General features: G+C 39.0%; 1 protein-coding gene across 6 annotated transcripts in view; it reads right to left on the reverse strand.

Annotated features, from left to right (window-relative positions):
* Nucleotides 1-224: 224 nt before the first annotated feature.
* The window catches only part of LOC145483897 (polycystin-1-like protein 2), a 36,845-nt gene continuing 16,542 nt past the window's right edge, over nucleotides 225-20,527 (reverse strand). For all 6 annotated transcript variants that reach the window (XM_081462461.1, XM_081462463.1, XM_081462460.1 and 3 more), the window contains 12 exons: nucleotides 19,757-19,905; nucleotides 18,040-18,817; nucleotides 17,077-17,668; nucleotides 16,544-16,720; nucleotides 15,946-16,071; nucleotides 15,263-15,481; nucleotides 14,279-14,527; nucleotides 13,037-13,786; nucleotides 10,697-10,933; nucleotides 8,961-10,280; nucleotides 8,255-8,426; nucleotides 225-7,948 (listed from right to left, as the gene is read on the reverse strand). In XM_081462461.1, coding sequence (XP_081318587.1) covers nucleotides 6,045-7,948; nucleotides 8,255-8,426; nucleotides 8,961-10,280; nucleotides 10,697-10,933; nucleotides 13,037-13,786; nucleotides 14,279-14,527; nucleotides 15,263-15,481; nucleotides 15,946-16,071; nucleotides 16,544-16,720; nucleotides 17,077-17,668; nucleotides 18,040-18,817; nucleotides 19,757-19,905 — 6,673 coding nt within the window. In that variant the 3' untranslated portion in view covers nucleotides 225-6,044. The remainder of the gene's footprint in view (nucleotides 7,949-8,254; nucleotides 8,427-8,960; nucleotides 10,281-10,696; nucleotides 10,934-13,036; nucleotides 13,787-14,278; nucleotides 14,528-15,262; nucleotides 15,482-15,945; nucleotides 16,072-16,543; nucleotides 16,721-17,076; nucleotides 17,669-18,039; nucleotides 18,818-19,756; nucleotides 19,906-20,527) is intronic.

Here is a 20,527-nt window from a genome sequence, read left to right on the forward strand (position 1 = left end):
TATTAAAAATTTCAAAAGTGGCAAAAAACATGATGTCATCACTGTGACGTCACAACTTTGACATTTACTGACATTTTTCACGCAAATATAATTGGCAATAGGGCTCCTGCCCATCTGCCAAGTTTGGTGTAGAAAGAGTCAATACTTTTTAAGTAATGCGAAATAATGTGAAATACCCAAGAACTGGCGAGACATTTGGGGGGGTGGTTTGGCCCCTACGTGACTTACGAATGCGCTGCTTTTCACTGGCTTCTTTCGGTAACAAAGCAAAATCTGAGAATTGCAATTGCTGGGTTCTTTGTATCGATATTGTTACCTTTTCTAGCATACCTTTCTAATAAAATACTAAAGCCATAAATACACTGTGTTCAATTGTGAAGAAAAATAACACAGATAGCGAGGGAATTGACGAAATAAAACGATCACTGTATCGATGCCATGTTTTTCTTTTTGTAATCCTTGTACGCGCGTTGAATCGCATTAGCAAGAGAGCGCACGAAAATCGTGTTCGGCCACATTAACTGCAGGAAAAACTTTGACCGATTCAGGCACTACAAGAAAGACAGTGTCTCTTTTACTGAAATGAAAGGTTATGTTGTCATGCATGCATTTTATTGAAAACATTTTTAATTAGAGGGAGATGTTGCAAGTAAAAGCTAATCTTATTAATCTTCTTGGACAGCGCAAGGTGTATGTCTTGGAAATAAATGTGTCTTTCGGATAAAGACAGGTTATTAGATATCTATCTCCTAAAACTATAAAATTAGCTGATTCAAATATGGAAACCTCAGAGTGAAGAGATCATATGGTGTGTTTGTTAAAAAATATGTAAAAAAAAATGTTTTAAGGTTTCTAGAACTCCTCAGTAATTATGTTCAAAATGCTTTAACATTAGATCTTACGTAGTTTTCCGCTCATCTTGTGTAAAACAGAATGCCGTCCACTCCTTCTCAACGTTGAATCACCATACTATGGTTGTTGCTTATTTCGCTAATTTATAAACACCAGACAAAGCAAAACGTCTGTACCGGGCTTAGGGACGTTCGCAGGAAAATGTTTTACTCGATAGATTTTCTTCAAACTTCGAATGTAAACAGATAATGAATTACTGGTTTCAGAAATAAAAAAAATTGGGGGTCACGGGCTTCGTTTCAGGGAAACTTGTCTGTTTTTGAAAAATTGGCTCGCGTAAATCAGCATGGTCTCCAGAGTTTTTAGCTTTAAATATCAAAGATGAAACAACGGAGAGAAACTATCCTAGTAAAATTTTATATAAGTGAATTCGTTGCGTTAATATTTCCAAATGTTGCCAACGTTTTCACAAAACTTAACCCTTCAAGAGTCAAGTAAGTAAGTAAGTAAGTAAGTAAGTAAGTAAGTAAGTAAGTAAGAACTTTATTTAAGTGTCAATGTATTTAGCCCTGTGGGCTAATCGGGGACACCGCATTAACTCTACCTAAAAATTTTCATTAACAGTATTATAAGATTCTCTTAAAAAATTAAAATTGAAATATTGGCAAACATTGAAAGGAAATAGAAGAGTATATGTTGTCCTAAGAAACGGCTTAATTATAATGTTATATTAATTAAAGTTTAACATTCTAAAATTCTATATTAATGTGCATTTAAAATTCTAAAAATTCGTCCTTTCTTCTCAATTGATGGGCGAGGCCTCTTATTTCGGGCGAAAAAATTTACTGGCTGCACAGGTTGCAGCAATTGCTGTTGTTACTTAGATAACCCGAAAGGTCCAATTTTCTTATTTTATTTCTGAACGTTGCTACATTTGGCGATTCTTTCAAGCCTTTTGGAAGCTTTGACCATACAATAGGACCCATGTATCTAATAGAATGTTTGCCATAGCGTATAGTATTAAAGCGGGGTACAGCAAAATCATAATTCCCGAGCGCATGAGTGGGATTTGTCCGTGCGAATGAACAGATAAGAAATACAAGTTGGTGTTAACCAGTAATTAACCTTGTACATCAGCACTGCAGTATCCTGGAGACATCTATTGTATAGCCTTGGCAATTTAGCACGACTCCGTCCTACTAGTTCTTCGTATGACTCAAACCGCCGCACAGATAAACGAAGAGCTAAAAAGAACGGATTTCGATGGTGCATTTTTCAAAAGATTCTAACCTCTAACAAATAGATTTTCTTCATTTTTTTGCTAAACGTACAAGATCGTTAAATCCAGGCAAAGCTATAAGCTTATTACTTAGCGCGCGCTTGATGCATAACGTGGCGTGTGAATTTGCGTGCTAGTAAGGATGCGCAGACACAATTAGCGCGAACGTACTTACTACTAAACAATTATTGGATGAAGTTTTTGTGATATTCGGAATTATTATACATTGTAGTCACCATCTGTCTTCTCATTGGCTAAAAGCCTACAGTTAATTCTGGGAAACAGCGCAACGTACAGATTATTCACTAATCTGCTAGCAGATTAGTAAATAATTCGTAGGTTGCGCTTTTTCCCGGAATTAACTGTAGGCTTTTAGCCAATGAGGAGACAGATGGTGACTACAATGTATAATAAAAGATGTAATCCATTAGAAATGTAGCTTTTTTGTGGACATTAGCGGCGTATAACTTTTTTTCTTACCTTTGTTTAATGAGCAGATATGCATCATGTTTGAGAATGAAAAACAGGGATATTAAAATTGAACGGCGTTTCGATAAGTTTATGTCATTATCATCAGGTTCAAAGTTCAAGAAAAAATTGAAATATACAATAGTGAAACTTGAATGGCATGAGAATATTCGAAGGTGTTTAAGTATTCAAGATATGCATCGAAAAGCAATAGTTCTACTGACGGTATTTTCAACTATATTGACCGCAGGCTCCATTTAACTGTTAATTAGAGAATTGCGACTGATAGGCAGCTGTTTGTGACTTAACTGAATACCGGTCCTTAGGTTTCTCATGCTTAAATTCAAAGCACAGACGGACACTTCTCGAATACTTCCTTTAAATTTTTAGTTATACCATTGTTCGGCGTAAGAATCTTGACTCCAACTAGTGGATCGAGCTAAACTAAACTAAAAATTGAAATTAAATAAAACGTTCTGAAATATTGCATTTAACAATAAGTGTTAAATTTCTCATGCGCTCATTGGCTGATTGTCATTCTTCATAAGGGTCCACACACATGGATCGGTAGAGATGACGCCATTCCGCACGAATGTTGAAAATTCGTAAACTGTTTACGTTTAGAGTTGTTAGCTCTTGATAATTAGTAAAATATTCAACAAACTGTGTCGGAACGGAATTTATTTGAAGAAAAGCTTAAAGCTCGTAAGACGATTATTTTCATGAACATTAGATTCAACGGTAATGCGATAAATGGCAAAAGCTGCGAAGTAACTTGATGAATGGAATCAAAGTACTAATGTGAGCGAATTGAACTAAGAGCATGGATGGTCAAAACTTAACTTGTGGTTATTTTTCTCAATTTAAAAAAAATGCATAATAACAGTGCTTGCCATGATCTACTGCGATATTCCTTTATTATTTTGTAAAAAAACCCGTATACATCTGTGTTATGATAAGAACGATTTTAGATTCTACCAATCATAATGGTTCCTTTTGTTTTTTGTTAAGCACTAAATTGGAGGGAGACTTACGTATATGCAAATAGTAAATGTTGCATGAGTATAATTTCTCGAAATTTCTATTAAGAGTATTATTTTTATACTTTCTTTTTACACAACTTCAAAAAGAAAATGCGGTTCTTAACATAATTCCTGTCTTCTCTTTTAGTATTTTTTTAGCAGTATGTTATATCTGGAGGAAAGGTTATGCCCCATTTAACAGTCTAAACAACTATGCGACCAAATGCTTTATTGGGAATCACACCCTTAAGGCCAAAAAACTGGAGAAATTTGGAATAACTTTAAAGAGTAACGATACACAAAACGAGAAAAATAAAAGAACATAGCGAACACATGGCCATTTGTACACAAAAATAGTATAACATACCTGAAATTTACTGTCACACGAAGAAAAGCCGCTCGAGAAAGGAAAAGACAATGGCGTCTAACCAACGGAGGAGTGAAAGTAGCTTGAAAGAGCTTCCGAAGAATTTTATCCATTAAGGCCCTCTTGTCTCCTGATTGGTCATCCTCGTTATAAAATTTATGGACGAGACATCAAACATGCAAAAAGGCCAATACTTGAACAAGATCAAATGTATTTTCTCTTGAAAAGGAAAAATGTCAAATAATTGTTGGCAGATAAAGAGTGGAAAAATACATGGCGGTACCTTTTTGGTTCTTATAAATAAATTAAACTGGGCGCTTGTTAATGTTTGAGTGATATTGGCAAACAGACGCCAGTCAATTGAACAGAAGGAAGCATTCAATATATCTGCGATCGGAAAAAGCTGAGTCACTAGCTATGGACAAGATCACGTTACTGAACAGAGTCCGTCTGTTATAGTATGAGTCAAATATATTTACATGCTGAGAGATAAAGAGTAGGAAGTCCAGGTCGGAATTTGAAAGGTAAAGATAACCAGCATGCAGTTGATTTGCGTTTGTAGTACATAAAAAAATAATTTGTATATTTCAAAAATATAAACGCTTCCCGTTTACGGAAATTGTGAGACATCAAGTGTTTCATCTTTCCTGGTCATTCTGGATGGAGACTGCTTTTGAACAGGTAGCGTGCCGGAGTCATTAATGAAGCAAAACATGTAATGAACGGTTGCTACCAATACATTAACACGGCACCCTAAAATATGCATAAGGTTCGGAAAATCAGATCTTTGCCCAGCTAGAGGGCGGGAAGGGGAGGAGGAGAGGTTATTTCTCTGCTAAATCTGCGTAGCTGTTCCAAGATGTGGAAATGTGAGTGGACCTCCGAGTGGTAGGAATATACATCATTTGAAAAGATAATTGTTTGTGTTTAAATTTGCCATAAGTTTCCAAATGTAATGTGTGTATATATCTTTCCTTTGCTCATCTTGATATCGATCGTATTAATTATATTGATCGACTTTCTTTTTTGCAGTGCTTTCAATAAATAACTAATATTCTCTGCGGGCGAATACGTTCGTGTTTTACTGAAGAACAACATGCATGGTGAAGGCTTTCCCAAACCATTTGAATATCTTAGAGAATACCCCACGACTTTCACCAGACACTTTGGTTCATATTGTGATTCGTTTGACTTTTAATGCTGTTGCAGTTGCTTTCAAATTTCTGAAATAACTTTATATTACAAAAGCATTATTTAAAATCTAAAGTTTTTTTGACAAATTTGACTTTTAAAGAAAAATAGTGAGATCGATTCCTGAAATTATTTCTAGAAAAGCAATTTGATTAAAACAACTATTAGATATCATGACGTGTGCGGCGTTCTGTTACTGCTCAGTCATTAATTTTGGTTTAAGTTTCTATCAGTTCATAGAAATAGCAGACCACGAAATATTGGATAAGTAACTGGGTCGCGCCGGAGCCGATTCATCTCGAACTCCTCTCATGTACTTGCAACACCCGTCGTCCTGATTATTTATGGATGAACGGCGAAAAGAAATAAACAACAAGCCGGCATCGTTATTATCCTTTCTATTCCTCACCGTGGTGTTTAAAACTGTAAAGATCAAAATCTATCGCGCTTTTATTAGTTAAACTCTGCTTTCAATAAAGACACGGGTAGACAGATTTATCGATGCCCGATCCCCTCCACAAAGGACTGTGATACTATTCATTGTTAAAATTTTCAGTGACGTATAAAGGAAGTGACATCTGCTTGTTGTAACCATTTTAAATAACCCGCTAGCTTTGAAGCTCAAAACAAAACTAAACATTGATTTTGTTCTGACGTCAATCATAATTGCAACAACAACCAACAGATGATGAAAACAAAAAACAAAAATGAACCAAAATCCACCTAGCTCAACCAGTGGATGGGGTCTAAGCTTGGAATCTTGCAAATTACTTAAAATCGCTGGACTAAAAATATTTCAATACAAATGTTATCAAGCTCGGCACTCAAAAAAAAAAAGCAATATCTACTTTTTGTGACCGTTTGATCATTTGGTGATTGCAGCTCTTCCTGTTGGATCTGGCCTTGCTCTAAAATTCAAAGCAACTGAAGGTCCCATGTTAAAGTTTGTCTGCACAATGTACTTATCTCCAGTGGTTGAGAACCTCCTGAAAGTGCGCTTATCAAGTCTCAAAACCGCACCTACATCAGCAAGTCCTTTACGAACATTGTCGATCGTCTCGTCATCATCCACCATAGACTCGGGCAGATCTCCTAGCAAATCCAAGAACTCAGCATTTGAACAAGTACTACTAGAGGCGAATGAAGGCGCCACCACAGACGGAGGAAGTTCGCCTAACAAGTCTAAAAGTTCTGCTCTGCAGCCACCACTAGAAGCGTCTGAAGGTGTACTGGCTGTATCTGGCTCATCCGTGGATAATTCAATTGATTCATCTCTTGACGGGAAAGCTTCTGCGCCTAGCAGAATCGCTTCTGTTTCGTCTACAGTAACTTCGTTGTCTATTAATGTGAGTTGCGATGAAGTATCAAGACATTCCCACGGTTCGACGAATGGCGGATAGTCAGAAGGCAGAGACAAAAAGCTCCCAACATACTCCTCCCGTAGTTTTGACTTTTTTTCAATCTTGGGTCGGTCGTAGAGCTTATGTCGATAGCCAGTAGTGGCAAGCTTTCGCTTTAAGACTTCATGCAAGCGTAGAAATCGCGCTAAATAGTATTGCTTAATAAAATGTCCTAGCTCTGCGTCCGCGAATTTTCCACCAGACAATTCCTTGACACTTTCGTAGGACTCGTTTAGAATTGCCACGAACATGTTGATGAGGATAAAAGCCATGCTGAACATGTAGCCAAATACAAAGATGGGGCCTAGAATACGGTTGGAAGATTGCAGCTCATAGAAGTACAAGTCTCCTCCGAGGAATTTTTGAATCAGCGTGACCAAGGCCTCAATGAATGAATGGTACGATTCCATGTCATTGCCAAACACGAGTACTCCAAACAGGGTGAACGAAAGTATATTCACGAAGAATAAGACAGAATACGAGGTGATGTGAGGTGCTGATAGCTTAAGCGAGGACACCATTTGACAAACGTGCCTGTTGAATCTGATTATTCTTAAGAATTTCACTGTGACAATAAACACAACGACCGAGAGCACAATCATCTCCATATCGGACCAGAACAGCAAATGGTCGGCACTGGCAGTCTCAAAGGGATTTTCCTGAACTTCCTTTACAAATGAAGACACGTACTTTTCCTTAAAGAAAAAGAAGGCTATTGTTGTTATGGCGAAAATAAGCTGGAATAGATTCATCCAGTTCCAGAATGAGCGGAAGTATGAACAATTTTGGCGGTAGATCTTCACAACTTCCAACAACAGAAAGTAACCAATCAAAAGTAACAGAATAATTTGGCAAGCCACAAAGAAAGAGTGAATGCTGGGGTCAGAGGTACCATATATAGAAAGGGTATCGAATCGCGCTTGGCTGACTGGTTTTCCAGTGGGATAAACTTCGTAAAGAAGTTTTGCCACGCTGAATAATGAGGTCGACGGCTGGAAAATGGTGAATTCTATAAGAATTGCCGCGGTTCTGTCATCGATCCAATCGTTGCTTTTAAGGTTAATAACAACTCTTGAAGCAGTTCGCGAGTCGTATCCCAGATCTGCAATATACCCTCCTCCGTCGTATCTCGTGTGTTTTCCATAATAGGACAAGGTGTTAAGCTCCTGTGAAGAGTTATAACGCCATGGTTTGGGGCACAATCTCCGCACATCATATATCGAGTGGAATCTACTGATATTTGTCACCGGTATCCACCCAGGAAGGTTATAGCGTGTGGTATCTTCGTCATGGGCTGAATACGCGGGAATGCATCTCTTGAACATCCCGTCCGACGGCAGGTACTTTGTTGCAACCTGACATGGGTTTTCTAACCAAAAGGAAAGAGAAATGAGTGTGCAACTGAAAATCAGTCCGATTTAATGCCCCTTGAAAATTACGAGACAAAACAAGACAAGACAAGGCGCAACGTTTACTTGGACTGTATATCTTAGTTCTCCAGTCTGTCTGTCTGATTATTTGATTGATTAATTGACTGACGGACTGACTGACTGACTGATTGATTGATTGACTTACTAACTGATTGATTGATTGATTGATTGATTGATCAATTGATTGATTGATTGATCCATTGTTCGATCGATTGATAGACTGATTGGTTGAAATTTTATCTCACCTTCCTTGACTCTGACTTGTTTCAATCTTGGCATGCCAACTAAGAAGGCCTCCCTGGTGCTGATATAACCCTCTGGTGCAATAAACCGCTGGCCATTGTACCAGCTGGTATCATAGATACCTGGAATAAACTCTTCCTCAATCCACTCCCAGAAGGCATCTTTTGAATCGACCTGTGAACAAAAACAAACGTCAACAGCTGCCGCTCATGTTAATTATAATTTTTCTTATTCAAGTAAAAATAAACAACGTTTGATTTTTTTAATGACAAGTTTGTAACAAGAAAACCTTTTATAACGCTGGAGAGAAGATTTCGGTTCTGCGCCTCAATTTTATCTCAGAGATTGGAGCGAAATAACTTGCAGTGCTTTCACCTCCGAAATCTTCCGAAATGTGCATTTGGCTGTTCAGTAAACGAAGCCCTCTTTAAGCAGTTTGAGTATTCCTGTACGCCTCCTATTATGTCAAGAACAAGTTAAAAATTAATACCCCTGTTTGACTCCTTTATTTGCCTAGTTTTATTAGTACGATGCGGAAACAGCAAGTATTTATTACTGGCGCACAGAAGTCGGAACAATGACATAACTCCAGACACTGTTTTGAAAAATTCTTTGGCCAAAATTCTTAGCATAATTTGCACTGAAACTTTGCGAGATAATTAACATAGATTACAGACGGGGCACTCAAAGAAACTCAAAGAGTCTTACCTCTTCAAATGAATCTTTCAGCAAGTCTTCCAAATTCAAAGTAAGTCTGTATCGACTGTACCCGCGATTTCCATACACAATCACAAAAAGGCAAATGACGAAAATCAAGAACAGCACAATCTCCACGAGGTTGCTGATAGTCTCCACTATATTTTCCCGGTATTTTCGTGCCACAAGGAGTTCTTCTCCTGTGGGCGCCACAACATTTACATTTGTGTTGACCTCTAAGGCAGAATTCTTCACCGATTGAGCAGTTTTCTCTTCGGGTGGTTTCTTGAGGATTAGAGCGAGGAGTAAAGCTACAGCAATGACTTTTATGGGCTGCATGAGTGCTACGTCTTGGAAGAATGAGATCAAAGCTGAAGTGAGCCATTGGTTTGATATTTCTTTGCCCCATTGAACACTGTAGAATATAACAAAGGTTCCAGCTGTTACTGACGCAAGAATGCAAAGCAGCCAACCGATATACACAAAGAAATGAGGAAGACATCCTGGAGTCTTAGCCTTTTTGTTTTTAAGTGAATCTGCAACGTTCCCTCTTGATGCTTCGCGTTCTTCTTGATGATACTTTTCGATGTTACTATACGGAGGCTTTATGTTGCGGAAAATGGCAACGATAAGCAAGTTCAGTGGCACAACAATAACCGCACTCTGGACCCCTATTAGCAGCTGCTTTAAACTGAATCGCAAAGGACCAAACTTAACCGTGTCTTCCTGCTTTTCGCCAAACTGATAAAACATTGCTCCTGCCAGCATGGCGCACAAGAGCACACATACACAGCAAGAAAGTCTCTGTGCACGCGTGAAAGGACTATGCGGTGGCCTGGTCACCACTGAGAGCCATATATGGCCATCACCCAAACTCTTTGACACGCGGGTATAGAATTGATACTTAAAGCTTGACAAGTCGCTTTTGCTCGCAAGTGGAATATCTGCTTCCACTTTGCCGTCTTCTTTGTCAACTGCAAGCCATCTGCTGCACAAGAAGTACCATTTTTCCTCCGTCTCCAGGTTTTTAATAACGACCTGGTTGACGTACCAGGAAGGAGAAGACCCTGAATTATCGTGCCATAGTTTGATCATGATTGGAGAATGCAAACTATCTGGCAAAGATACAACAAAGGTGTTTATGCTGGCTCTTGCAAACAGCTTTTTGTTTCTGTAGTTGTCGAACAATCGTAGAGTTTCGCTTCTTGTTTCCTCGCCGTACACAATCATGGCGACGTTTGCGGATGTGCCAGAACCTTTCCACATTCCAGTGTACACAGACACTTCATACAGGTGTTCACCTCCTGCTTGGAGACGAAGATTTTCAACTGCCTGTGATAGGAAAACAAAAGCCACACTTACAACTCACATTATGGTAGGTAATTGAGTATAGTTAGGTTATATAATAAGAGGATTTCTGGTCTTAAGGAAGGCTTCAGCGTCATATTTTCAAAGATAATTTTCATTATCATCATCATCATCATCATCATTATCATCAGCGTATGTCAACATTCTCCTTTATGAACATTGGTCGTTACGCGTGAAGCATAACCACGAAATTAGAGTTCCCTACTCTGTGATTTGTATGTGTAAATGAGTAAATAAACGACACTTATCGCTTTCAACCATTTATTTTTCACCCAAGACATGCCTCAAAACATGTCATATTAAATGAGGAGCTAGTTGTAACATTGTTACTTTGTACTCGTATCATATTAAATAAGGACCTAATATTCTAACATTCTTACTTTGTACTCATCCCCTCTATCAGCTCGTCTGGCGATGATGACACCAATAATCCACAAACCAAACATGGATAATACCGTTGCCAAGACAACAACATTTCCGGACTCAAAAATTTTGGGAAACTGTTTGAACACGTAGTCAAAGTCTATAGGATTTGGTGCGACGAAAAAGTTCCCGCCAAAAGAAGACAGGTGATTACAAAGACACTGTAGTGCTTCTGGTGTTGACTTGGGTCCCACCTAGTTGGAAATGATATATAATATCAAATAATTAGTAAAAGTAATTGGACCGAGTGGAGTACAAGCTAGGTAGAGTAACCCTAAGTAATTTTAAAATCGGACGAGCGCGAAGCGCGAGGCCGATTTCAAATAGTACAATTACAGTAGTATGATTACTTTCCTAAATTGTACTCCATTCGGTGCAATTAGTAATTAATCGTATCAATATCAAAATTCGAAATTAAAAAAGTCGTTTGATAACTTCTTTTGAGCGGAAAAGTCAGTGGCGCTTTCTATAAGTTTAAAAACTGTTGGAAAAATTAAGAAGGAAGACTTTAAAGCGCGCTTAATGGATAATTTTCGTATGCTCGGTATTGGACTGGAACTAGCTTGCAATAGACGCTCATGCGGGGGATATCATTGAAAAGAAATTAATGTGATTTGCATTTGAAGACTCCCCACATCAGCCTCAGTTGCAAGCTAGTTCCAGTCCAATACCGAGAACTACTCTGTTATTTTTCTTAAGTAATTGTTTAGTTATTTCGGTTAGTCTTTTTGTGTCCTATTTGTTTGGTTAGTTATTTACTGTTAGTCGCATTGAGTTAAGAAATACGCCCTTCAAAAATGAAATGTTACTATTATTGATACGGTCTAATTACGGGTAAATGGCGAAATCATTCAACTGTAATTGGACACCCATGTAATCGCGCGACGATTACGTGACAAATAGGCGGGCGGAGAACAAATCACGATCGAGAATCGAGAATTAACTAATTAGTCTTAGTATAAATCTACTAGCGTTCTATCACGAATACTGCACTCTGATTGGCTACGCTACTCGTTATCTATTTAACAAATAGATTCCATGTTGCCGTGCGTCTGTTCAGTAAGAGATCACAGATGACGTCAAAATGTGGTAAGAACAAAAAAGTGGCACACGAGGCGATAGCCGAGTGTGTCACTGATGTTCTTACCACATTTTGGCGTCTTCTGTGATCTATTACTGAACAGACACACGGCAACATGGAATCTATTTGTTTTATATAATAACGAAACAAACTACTACAGATAAAGCTTTGTTTATTTCAAAATCTTTCAATATAACTCGAAAGCCGGCCTTTGCCCACTTTGGCGAACACGAAAAAAAAAACCATTTGACGTAATCTATTGTCTATACAAAATGAAGCAATCTCATTGGTTGCTATGCGTAGCAAAGAATTGTGATTGGTCCAGGAAAATCACGCCACTGTCAAACTTGACTCGAGCGTCGCTTCTCGTGGAATGAAAACTTACAGCGAAAGCAGAATTGAACAGCGAAATCTACAAATCTTAAAGACAATGCTCGATAAGTCAAGTCAGTTTTGTCATCAGAGCAACCCTGTTAGCCGAAAAGTGTGGATGTCGCCTTGAATATTGCAGAAGCTGAAAAATACGCTCGGAAAACTTGCGGTTGTGGTCAACCTGGAGGCCATTCGGTGATTCGAATTTTGAACGGAAAGGAGCGTTAGTGACGGTGGAAATTTGTGTCCTCTGTGGTTGGTGATTCTCAAATCAGTTTTAAATAGTGTCGGAGACACCTTTTAGCTGCGATACAGTTGGCCGTCAGCTGTTCTTTGCTCGTTGCTGTGCCCTGAAACGGACTGGAACATTCGCATCGGAAAGCAAGGTTATGTGTTTTCTTATTTTAACTGATTTTAATGTCTTGATGTTTCATTACTGACATCAATCAGTGTGTCAACAAGTATTTTGAGACTGAGAATAGTTGAATTTTTTAAATAAATTAATTTCATAAACATTTTGTTGATAGGGTTTGTTAAATTCGAGATAACGCAATGGTTCTCGGCCTACCAAGACCAATTTTGTGTTTCGTTTAGTCTCGCTCAACTGCCGACTGAGACTGCTCGAGATAAGGTTTTGAACGACTAGAATATTTATACTAAAACAATTAGATTATTCGCTCTCGATTTCTATGCGTGATACTGATAGTTGACTCGGGCTGCACACTCGTCAACTATCACGCGATAGAAATCTCGAGCTCATAATCTAATTGCTTAATATATCTTTTCAATTTCATCTGTTATTTAAACTATTATTTAATGCCTGTAGCGAGAACCTTGAACATACCCTGCATCCCTCCGTTGACCAAGCATCTGCTGTTACATTCCAATATTGACATGTGGCCATGGATACAGACAATGTATAATTGACATCTGTACTTGAGTTGAAAGAAGGTTTGATAAGTAGTATTGGGGGAGGAGTGGTTGGGGGATCTTTGACGCCGACACAAGATCTCTTTTGACGTCCGTTGCGGAAGCATCCTCTCCTAACTCGTCTCACGTGATCTGGTGAGGTTCCATTGTTACTTGTTTTATTGACATGCTCTCCAATTACAATACCCACATAGTGAACTCCCGTATGACCAGTGACAGCGGCTGAAAGAGTTACCGTGAAAGGGTCCGTGCTGCAGTTTGTGGTATTCTTTTCCAAGGAATACAGGCTGCAAGACCTATTATTCGGAATGGAAGAAGTAAAGTCGTTAAGTTCCAGAGTTGGCCTCTCCGCATATCGTACGTACAGAGTGAGAGTTACGTTGCTAAAAGGCACGATTCTGATCGATATAGCGTACTCGGGGCCAGGAAACACAACCTTGTGAAATTGCATAGTCCCATTGTCGCTCGGTTTCACGAAATATCTCTGAGGCTCTTTAAGATGAGGTTTCTCCAGTGGCGCAATGAAGAGTTCAATCTCCTGAGAGAGGTTTGAGACATTCAATGGGTTGCCACTCTCGTCTTTAAGCTCAAAGTCAAGGACAGAAGATTTAATGTCGCTGGCACCCTTGTCCCAAGTATAAGGATTCGACCTGAACGTTAGAAGCTAAAAAAAGAATTAAAAGAAAAAGAAATAACAAAATGTGAGTGAGAATCACGAAGCAGTGTAACCATGGCGACCACTCAGTGTCGGAGTTATTAGTTTCATGGCACTCTTGTGAAGATTACTTGTTGTTTAGTTGGTGATTTGGCTATTTGTTTGTTCGATCACTCAGTTTATTAGTAATATCCATCAAAGATTATTTCGAATACTCTGGCTGCAATCTCGAAAAAGAGATTCTCTGCTCAGAAGTCACTAGAGTTAAATTTTTAAAGTTCAATTGCTGAAAGAATGGATACAAGAAATCTATTCACAAACAAAGTGACAATGGGAATTATTTGGCTGCCAATTCTGCCTCAACAAAAAAATAACGAAAACTAATCGTGACTCGGTTTATAGGCGTTGACTGTGCTTTCTTTGTTTTATTTTCTTGCGTGATTCGTCATATTCCATTCTTTTCCAGTTTTCAAAACAAAAAAAAGTTCCAGTCAAACGAACCTGAGTGGAAAGATATTCCTGGTTTTTGCCATCGTCTCCTATCAGCTCTTGAGGAGATGGAAGTGTAACTTTGGAGCCCTGGTATTCTAGGGCCTTGTTTCCTATTCTCGAGGGAACTTGACGGTCAAGCACCATAGACAGGGACCTGGTTTTAAGCACGCTAGGTCTTTCATACAGCTCTTTTGTGCGGTCGACATTATTGCCAACACGGTTAACAAGACGAAGGATTTCTTTAGTGAACGATTGGCTCTGGGGAAAAACAGAGGAAAATGAATCAAACGATAAACCTTGCCCACATATATATGACGCGGGAGAGAGGTCGCAACCCAGCAAGTGTCAAAAGTTGGGGACACACATCGAACTAATCATAACAATCTCCATAGTTATTTATTGGCGCCCTTCCCGGCAGTTCCATTACTACTTCGCAAAAACTGTCTTGTAAGGTCTGTAATATTAGAAAAAGAACTTACGTACTCAAAGCTTTGCATACCTTTACTTGTTGAACAAATTGGAAAAGGGCAACTAAAAAAAGTGAATGAACACGTAAAAGCACAGCCACATCCCTTAAATTCTCGATGAAAACTTTAATACACTTTATAATTTATAAGTAATCAGTTTTGTGAAATCCTTATCGAATCATCAAACAATCGCTGGACAGCAAGACAATGGAACAAAAATCATCGAACTTGTGTATTTCCCGGGGTTTGTTTTATAGGGTATGGTTTTAGCACTCTAGTCTTGAATTGGGTATGTTTCTTAGAAGAAGCTACTTTTTCATCATTATCAATAAGACCGTCAGCAAAAGCCCTCCATAACTTATGTTTGGAGCAACTGTGTCAGCCGCAACGGTCATAAATAGGGTAGCAAAAAATGCAGATTTTGTTCTTAAATAGGGTAAGGGTTTTGGGAAGTGGGCCGCACACCCCCACCCAACTTTTCTGAAAGTACCCCCGGGGTCTATTTCAATTAGATCGCTAATTTTACCTTTTGTCTCCGTTCATTGGTTATTATAACGGGTGGCATCTCCTCTCCACTGATGTCCTCTTTGGCTTCATGAGAAGTAATTTCCAATAAGTTTCCCAAACCATTCAACAGCGATGTGCCAACATGTTCAACAAGTTCCTCAGAGCCGTAGTTTGATTTGTTGTTTACCTGTTGGTTCATAAAATCGGCCATGGAATCCAGAATAACGACTGTTTTTTCCTGTTGAGCCAAATGAACAGCTTACACTGTTAGTCATATCGTCAGTACCATCACTATATGACCTTAGCACGCTGTTTTCTAGACGTGATTAGACTATCATCTGCGTAGTTTGTAAACTAATTAGATGATAAATCGGGTGAATATTTTCTGTCTCTGACGTTGCAAATGATCTACCTTAGGAGAATATTTGTTCAAGTCCTGGGGATAGGGAGCCAGTAGTTGAGACAGGGGAACGGTGATTCTTGGCAAATTTGTATGTAACTGCTGGTAGAGAACAAGGAACCTGAAGATTTTTTGAAACACGGTGCAGATATTTGGGCCTACGTCGTGTCCCTGATAGTCGAAATTTTGGAAGTTATAGGGGAAAAAAGAGACACTTAAAAAGATAGGGCTAGATAGTAATCAAGATAATACCGCATGTTTGGCGCTTAGCAGTTGTACTGAGATCTATAAACAAATCTAACCTGGGACTCAATTGAAAGTTCGTTTCTTTTGTCCGCCACGCTAGCAACAACCGCTGACACCTGGGACACTTGCTGCAAGTCGGAAACGTTTACCGCTGACCACGCGTCAACAATAGAATCTTTGATCTACAAGAAGGAAAGAAAGAGAAAGTCTCAATAGTGATGTTATTCTCAAGGTTCATTTGTAATGCGCTTAAAGCCGATATGGTAATAACTGGAGAATATCTAGCGATATACCATATATCGATGTCTATGTCATATAGTTTAAAAACTTTATGGATTCAACTCTTTTGGGAACTTGCTGAACACCAAAAAACACTTTATTACCTTCTAACTGAATCTCTTTCGGCGCTAAACGAATTTGGAGAATAAACTCCCACGTTCGAACGATGAACAATGTTTTCTAGGTACGAACGATCTTCTCCAACGTATTCGTTTATGCTTAATGTTCTTTTATTTTTGTGTTTATAAAAAAAACATAGGCGAAGCTGGAGTCCCTGTTATCTGGGGACACCTAATCTGAAACTATAATAATAACTATCAAGAAACTGAATTTTCATTCAGTTTATTGAGACTACAATAAAACAGTTATTCGTACCTTTATCTTGTCTTTAAGCTTTATGTTTCTAATGGGGGCGTGATTCACAACTGACAGCACAGAAGTGGCACTTTGGGCCGCCATTTCGATGTTGTTGTCTTTTAGATATTCGTTCATTGGTCCATCTTCGGATACGTCCTTCCTCAGTCTTTCGATGCTTATTTCCGGTTCAGTAACCTACAACGATTACACTTATATACTTATATGAACCAATCACATAGAAACAAAGATAATCGGCTTTGTTTGAAAAATATGTAGAGAAACAAAAAAAATCCCCGCCTTTGTGTTTTCTCTCGTTGTTTCTTTGTTTGTTGATTGTTTCGTTTATTTTGTTTTAGTAATTGCGTTTTCTTCTACTTATTCTGGTTTGTTGTTGTTGCTGGTGTCGAATTATTTCGTTAGCAATCCTTGCAACTCATTGTTTTCGTCTACAGGAAACTAAAAGATCAAAGTCGTATTACGCATTACAGTCCTGTGAATCAAACAAGAGATGGAAAAAAAAAAAGATAAATAAACCTGAGAATTACACTCACTTTTAAATTAATCCACTTATCCACTGAAGAACCGAGTGCATCAATAACTAGGATTCTTATGTCTAGTTTGTAATCCATATTGGAATCTCCAACTGGTAATTTTCCTGTAGCTGTACTTGAATTCCCAGACTGGAAAATCATTTCAATGCCATCACTGGTGTTGTAACTAAACTGGAATTTGAGCGGAAGGTTATCGTCTTTCCAACCGATACAGCTGATCACGAAGTTTGTTTCCCAGGCCTTTCCCTGAGGTTTGTCAGCTCTGCATATACCACCGCTTGGGGGCGAATTCGTGACGAACGAATAGGTCCCAATGGAGTTATGCCCTTGTGAGGTCTCGCCGCTTACTGTGACTTGATAAGTTGCATTGCCGCGTAATTTGCTTTGCTCCGTGACTAAGTTGGGAGAATTCATGTATGTGAGCACTATTTCATCCAGGTTGGTTATTTCCTGCCAGCGTGGGTCATCTTTTTCCCGATATCTTACCGACCAAGCGTATAAATCGATCTTGCCGCACAGTAGCCCAGTGCAACGTGTTTCCAGAATGAGCCTCGACGACAGGATGACGTGACGTTCACAGTTTTGAGTACAGCTTTGAAGAAAAGAAGAAAAAAAAACATTAACTACTACGGACAGCATGGGAAAAAATAATCTTCTTGGGTGGACTGAGCTGATTCAACCGACTAATGTTAAATGATTGTGTCAAGCCAATAGACTGAGCAGGGAACCCATTTACTGAAAAGGGAACGAATTTACTGAACAGGACACCAATTTACTGAACAGGGAACCAATTTACTGTACAGGGAACCAATTTACTGTACAGGGAATCCATTTTACAGTTAAACTCACATCGCTTTTTAGGGACACGTTCCTGTTTTCCGACTTTTCACAGTTCTAAGTCACTCATCTAGGCCATAGGAATTTAGAACCACTAATAGTTGAACGACAAAGGCGAAAACTCACACTATTTTTAAATGGATCTCCTCTTTAATCCGCACATGATGTACAGCATAAGCTGTTAGTCCCCTCTTTCTCATTATCAGCTTGATAACGTAATCCTCGTCTCCTTTCATTTTGTCCACATTAAGACCAATAATGTACGCCATGGCATCCCGAGGTTTCAACTTTCCCATTCCAGTTCCATAACAACCTCCTTCATCTTGCCCCAGCAGACTTGTTGACCCGGACTGAGGAAACACGTAAGGAAGCGCTGTGATATTATTCGGGAATTTCTCGTTCTTTCTTCTACAAAGCCACGTAAATTCGAGCCCAGTGTATTTACCTAGCCCAACATCCGGGTCATGCGACAATGTTCCATTGAGAATCAGTGTCTCATTAAGGCCTTGAGAGGCTTCGTTTGCACCTGTGATATTTGCTACTAGATTAGTCGACGTCACCTCTATGTAACCAAAGCTGCTGGTCATCGTCGCAGTTTGTCTTTCGATATTCCCACTAATCCTGAACAGGTAGTGACCGTAATCATATTCGCTGCCCTGGATGGTCGTTTTGATGTCAGCAACAGTCGTCCCTATTCGGATTGCTAAACGGCGTAAAGACCCTGATATCAGATCGATGGCGAACGTCTCACTGTTGTATAACATGTGATGTTGGCCAGTGATGCGGCAATTTATGGCTACTTCCACCACAAAAACAAAGTCCTCTGATTTTTTCATTTTAGTTGCTTTTGTGACATCGGTGGAGAGGGGAAGCGAAATGTTTGGCGGGCTGCAAATAGGATTACCTGAAAAAATATTTAAGAAGAAAATCGAGCCATTAATGGCAAATAAATACGAGCAGGGAGTAGCCAGTGAGTATGCCATATGTGATATTGGCTCTGGCTTAATTTCAAAATCAACAAAGTACCAGCGTGTTGTGGCTAACTTGGAAGCCTTCGTTGGGAAAAATCTGCGGAAGGCTGCAGTCACATTAACATCGTTAACTATAGGTACTTAGCAGATGCAGTAGACTTCATGTCCACAGCAATGTTGTTAACTGCAATTAGTTCTGATTAGCCTTTGGACAATCTTTTTTTTATGGCAGCACGTGAATTACAAGCATAGCTGACTGGAGAGGGCTATGCCGGATTGTCGTTTTCGTTTCATATCTTCTTGCAAGAAACCGACCTTGGAAATTTAGAAATATGATCCAACCTTTAAAGCATGTTATAAAGGATACAAGTGATTTTAATTTTGTTGTTGTTTTAGCATCATGTAAATTGTTCTTTGCATTGATTTCTATTTCTTCTTTTTGACCCTCGTTATTTTTCAAGCCTGGTTTTTCACTTTGCGTCATTATTTTTGCTATGCTACATTCTGATGGATTTTCGCATGAACGTTTTGACCCATGCATCCTGTTTGGGTGTATCTTAAGTTGGTTTGCATTGTTTAGTTCATCAAAGCATGAATTTCTTTAACTTAAGCTAGATTGAATAGAGAGGAAGTGACACTATCGAAATAGCTACTAAAGTCATATCTCTACCCTAACATTAGTTAATAGTCTAACTATCCACAAGCAATGCATGATTTGAGGGTCAGGGTTAGGATAGAGGTATCTCATAATTGTCAAGATCTAGATGTACACGCAAAACCACTGAAACCAATAAAATTGATTACTCACAGCTAGCAATACTGCAATTCGTTTCAATTACAAGTTACTACACTGCTGAACGTAGCTTAATTACCTCGGTTTCCAAAAGCCTTGTAATTGCTATGAAAGATCCCCGAATGAGACTTCAACGTTTGAGTGACAACGTTCATGATATGATTTGTGCTGTTCATAAGAGTCCTGAGAAGAATTTCTGCGATCACTTCTAAATTCCTTCCTGATGGACTATGAGGTAAAGGAACAAAAATTAATGCTGGTGACGCCTTATACTGAGCTAAAACAAAGAGTCGTTGAATAAAAGACTATTCTCTGAGTTATCTCTTGCCCATTAGGACTTGCAGAATTGTTCAAATAATTTCTTTCTCTCTCAGAACAATAGACAAGAGAAAAACGAGTTTGGAGAGAGTTTGGTTTTCAATTATACTGTTTCCACTGGCATTATGTAGACCTTCCATGCAGTAGCGTGTTGAACTTAAGGACGGTGCCAACTTTTGTTGGTGCGCACTCGTTCTGCGCATCACGCAAGGTATGGTTTAAGCACCACGCGCGCGCTAGGGTTGACATTGACGCAATCCTCCGTAGGAAAAAAGATGGCGACAGGTACATTTACCCATAGTTCTTAGCGCACGAAAACCTTAACAACGTTCATAAAAACGTACAGAAACGCTATAAAATCTTCAAACCTAGGCTACTTAATGTCTTTGGAACAGGGACGAATACTGTAAAAGAAATTGGCTTTCCTTGTGCCTTATAGGCTGTGGTAGGCTCGCAGGGCATTGTGGTAAAATGTACAGCCGCCATCTTTTTTCCTACGGTGGATTAAACACGCTACCAAGTACACTACTAA

The sequence above is a fragment of the Orbicella franksi genome, chromosome 4 (genome assembly GCF_964199315.1).
Source record: "Orbicella franksi chromosome 4, jaOrbFran1.1, whole genome shotgun sequence".
Taxonomy (NCBI): Eukaryota; Metazoa; Cnidaria; class Anthozoa; order Scleractinia; family Merulinidae; genus Orbicella; species Orbicella franksi.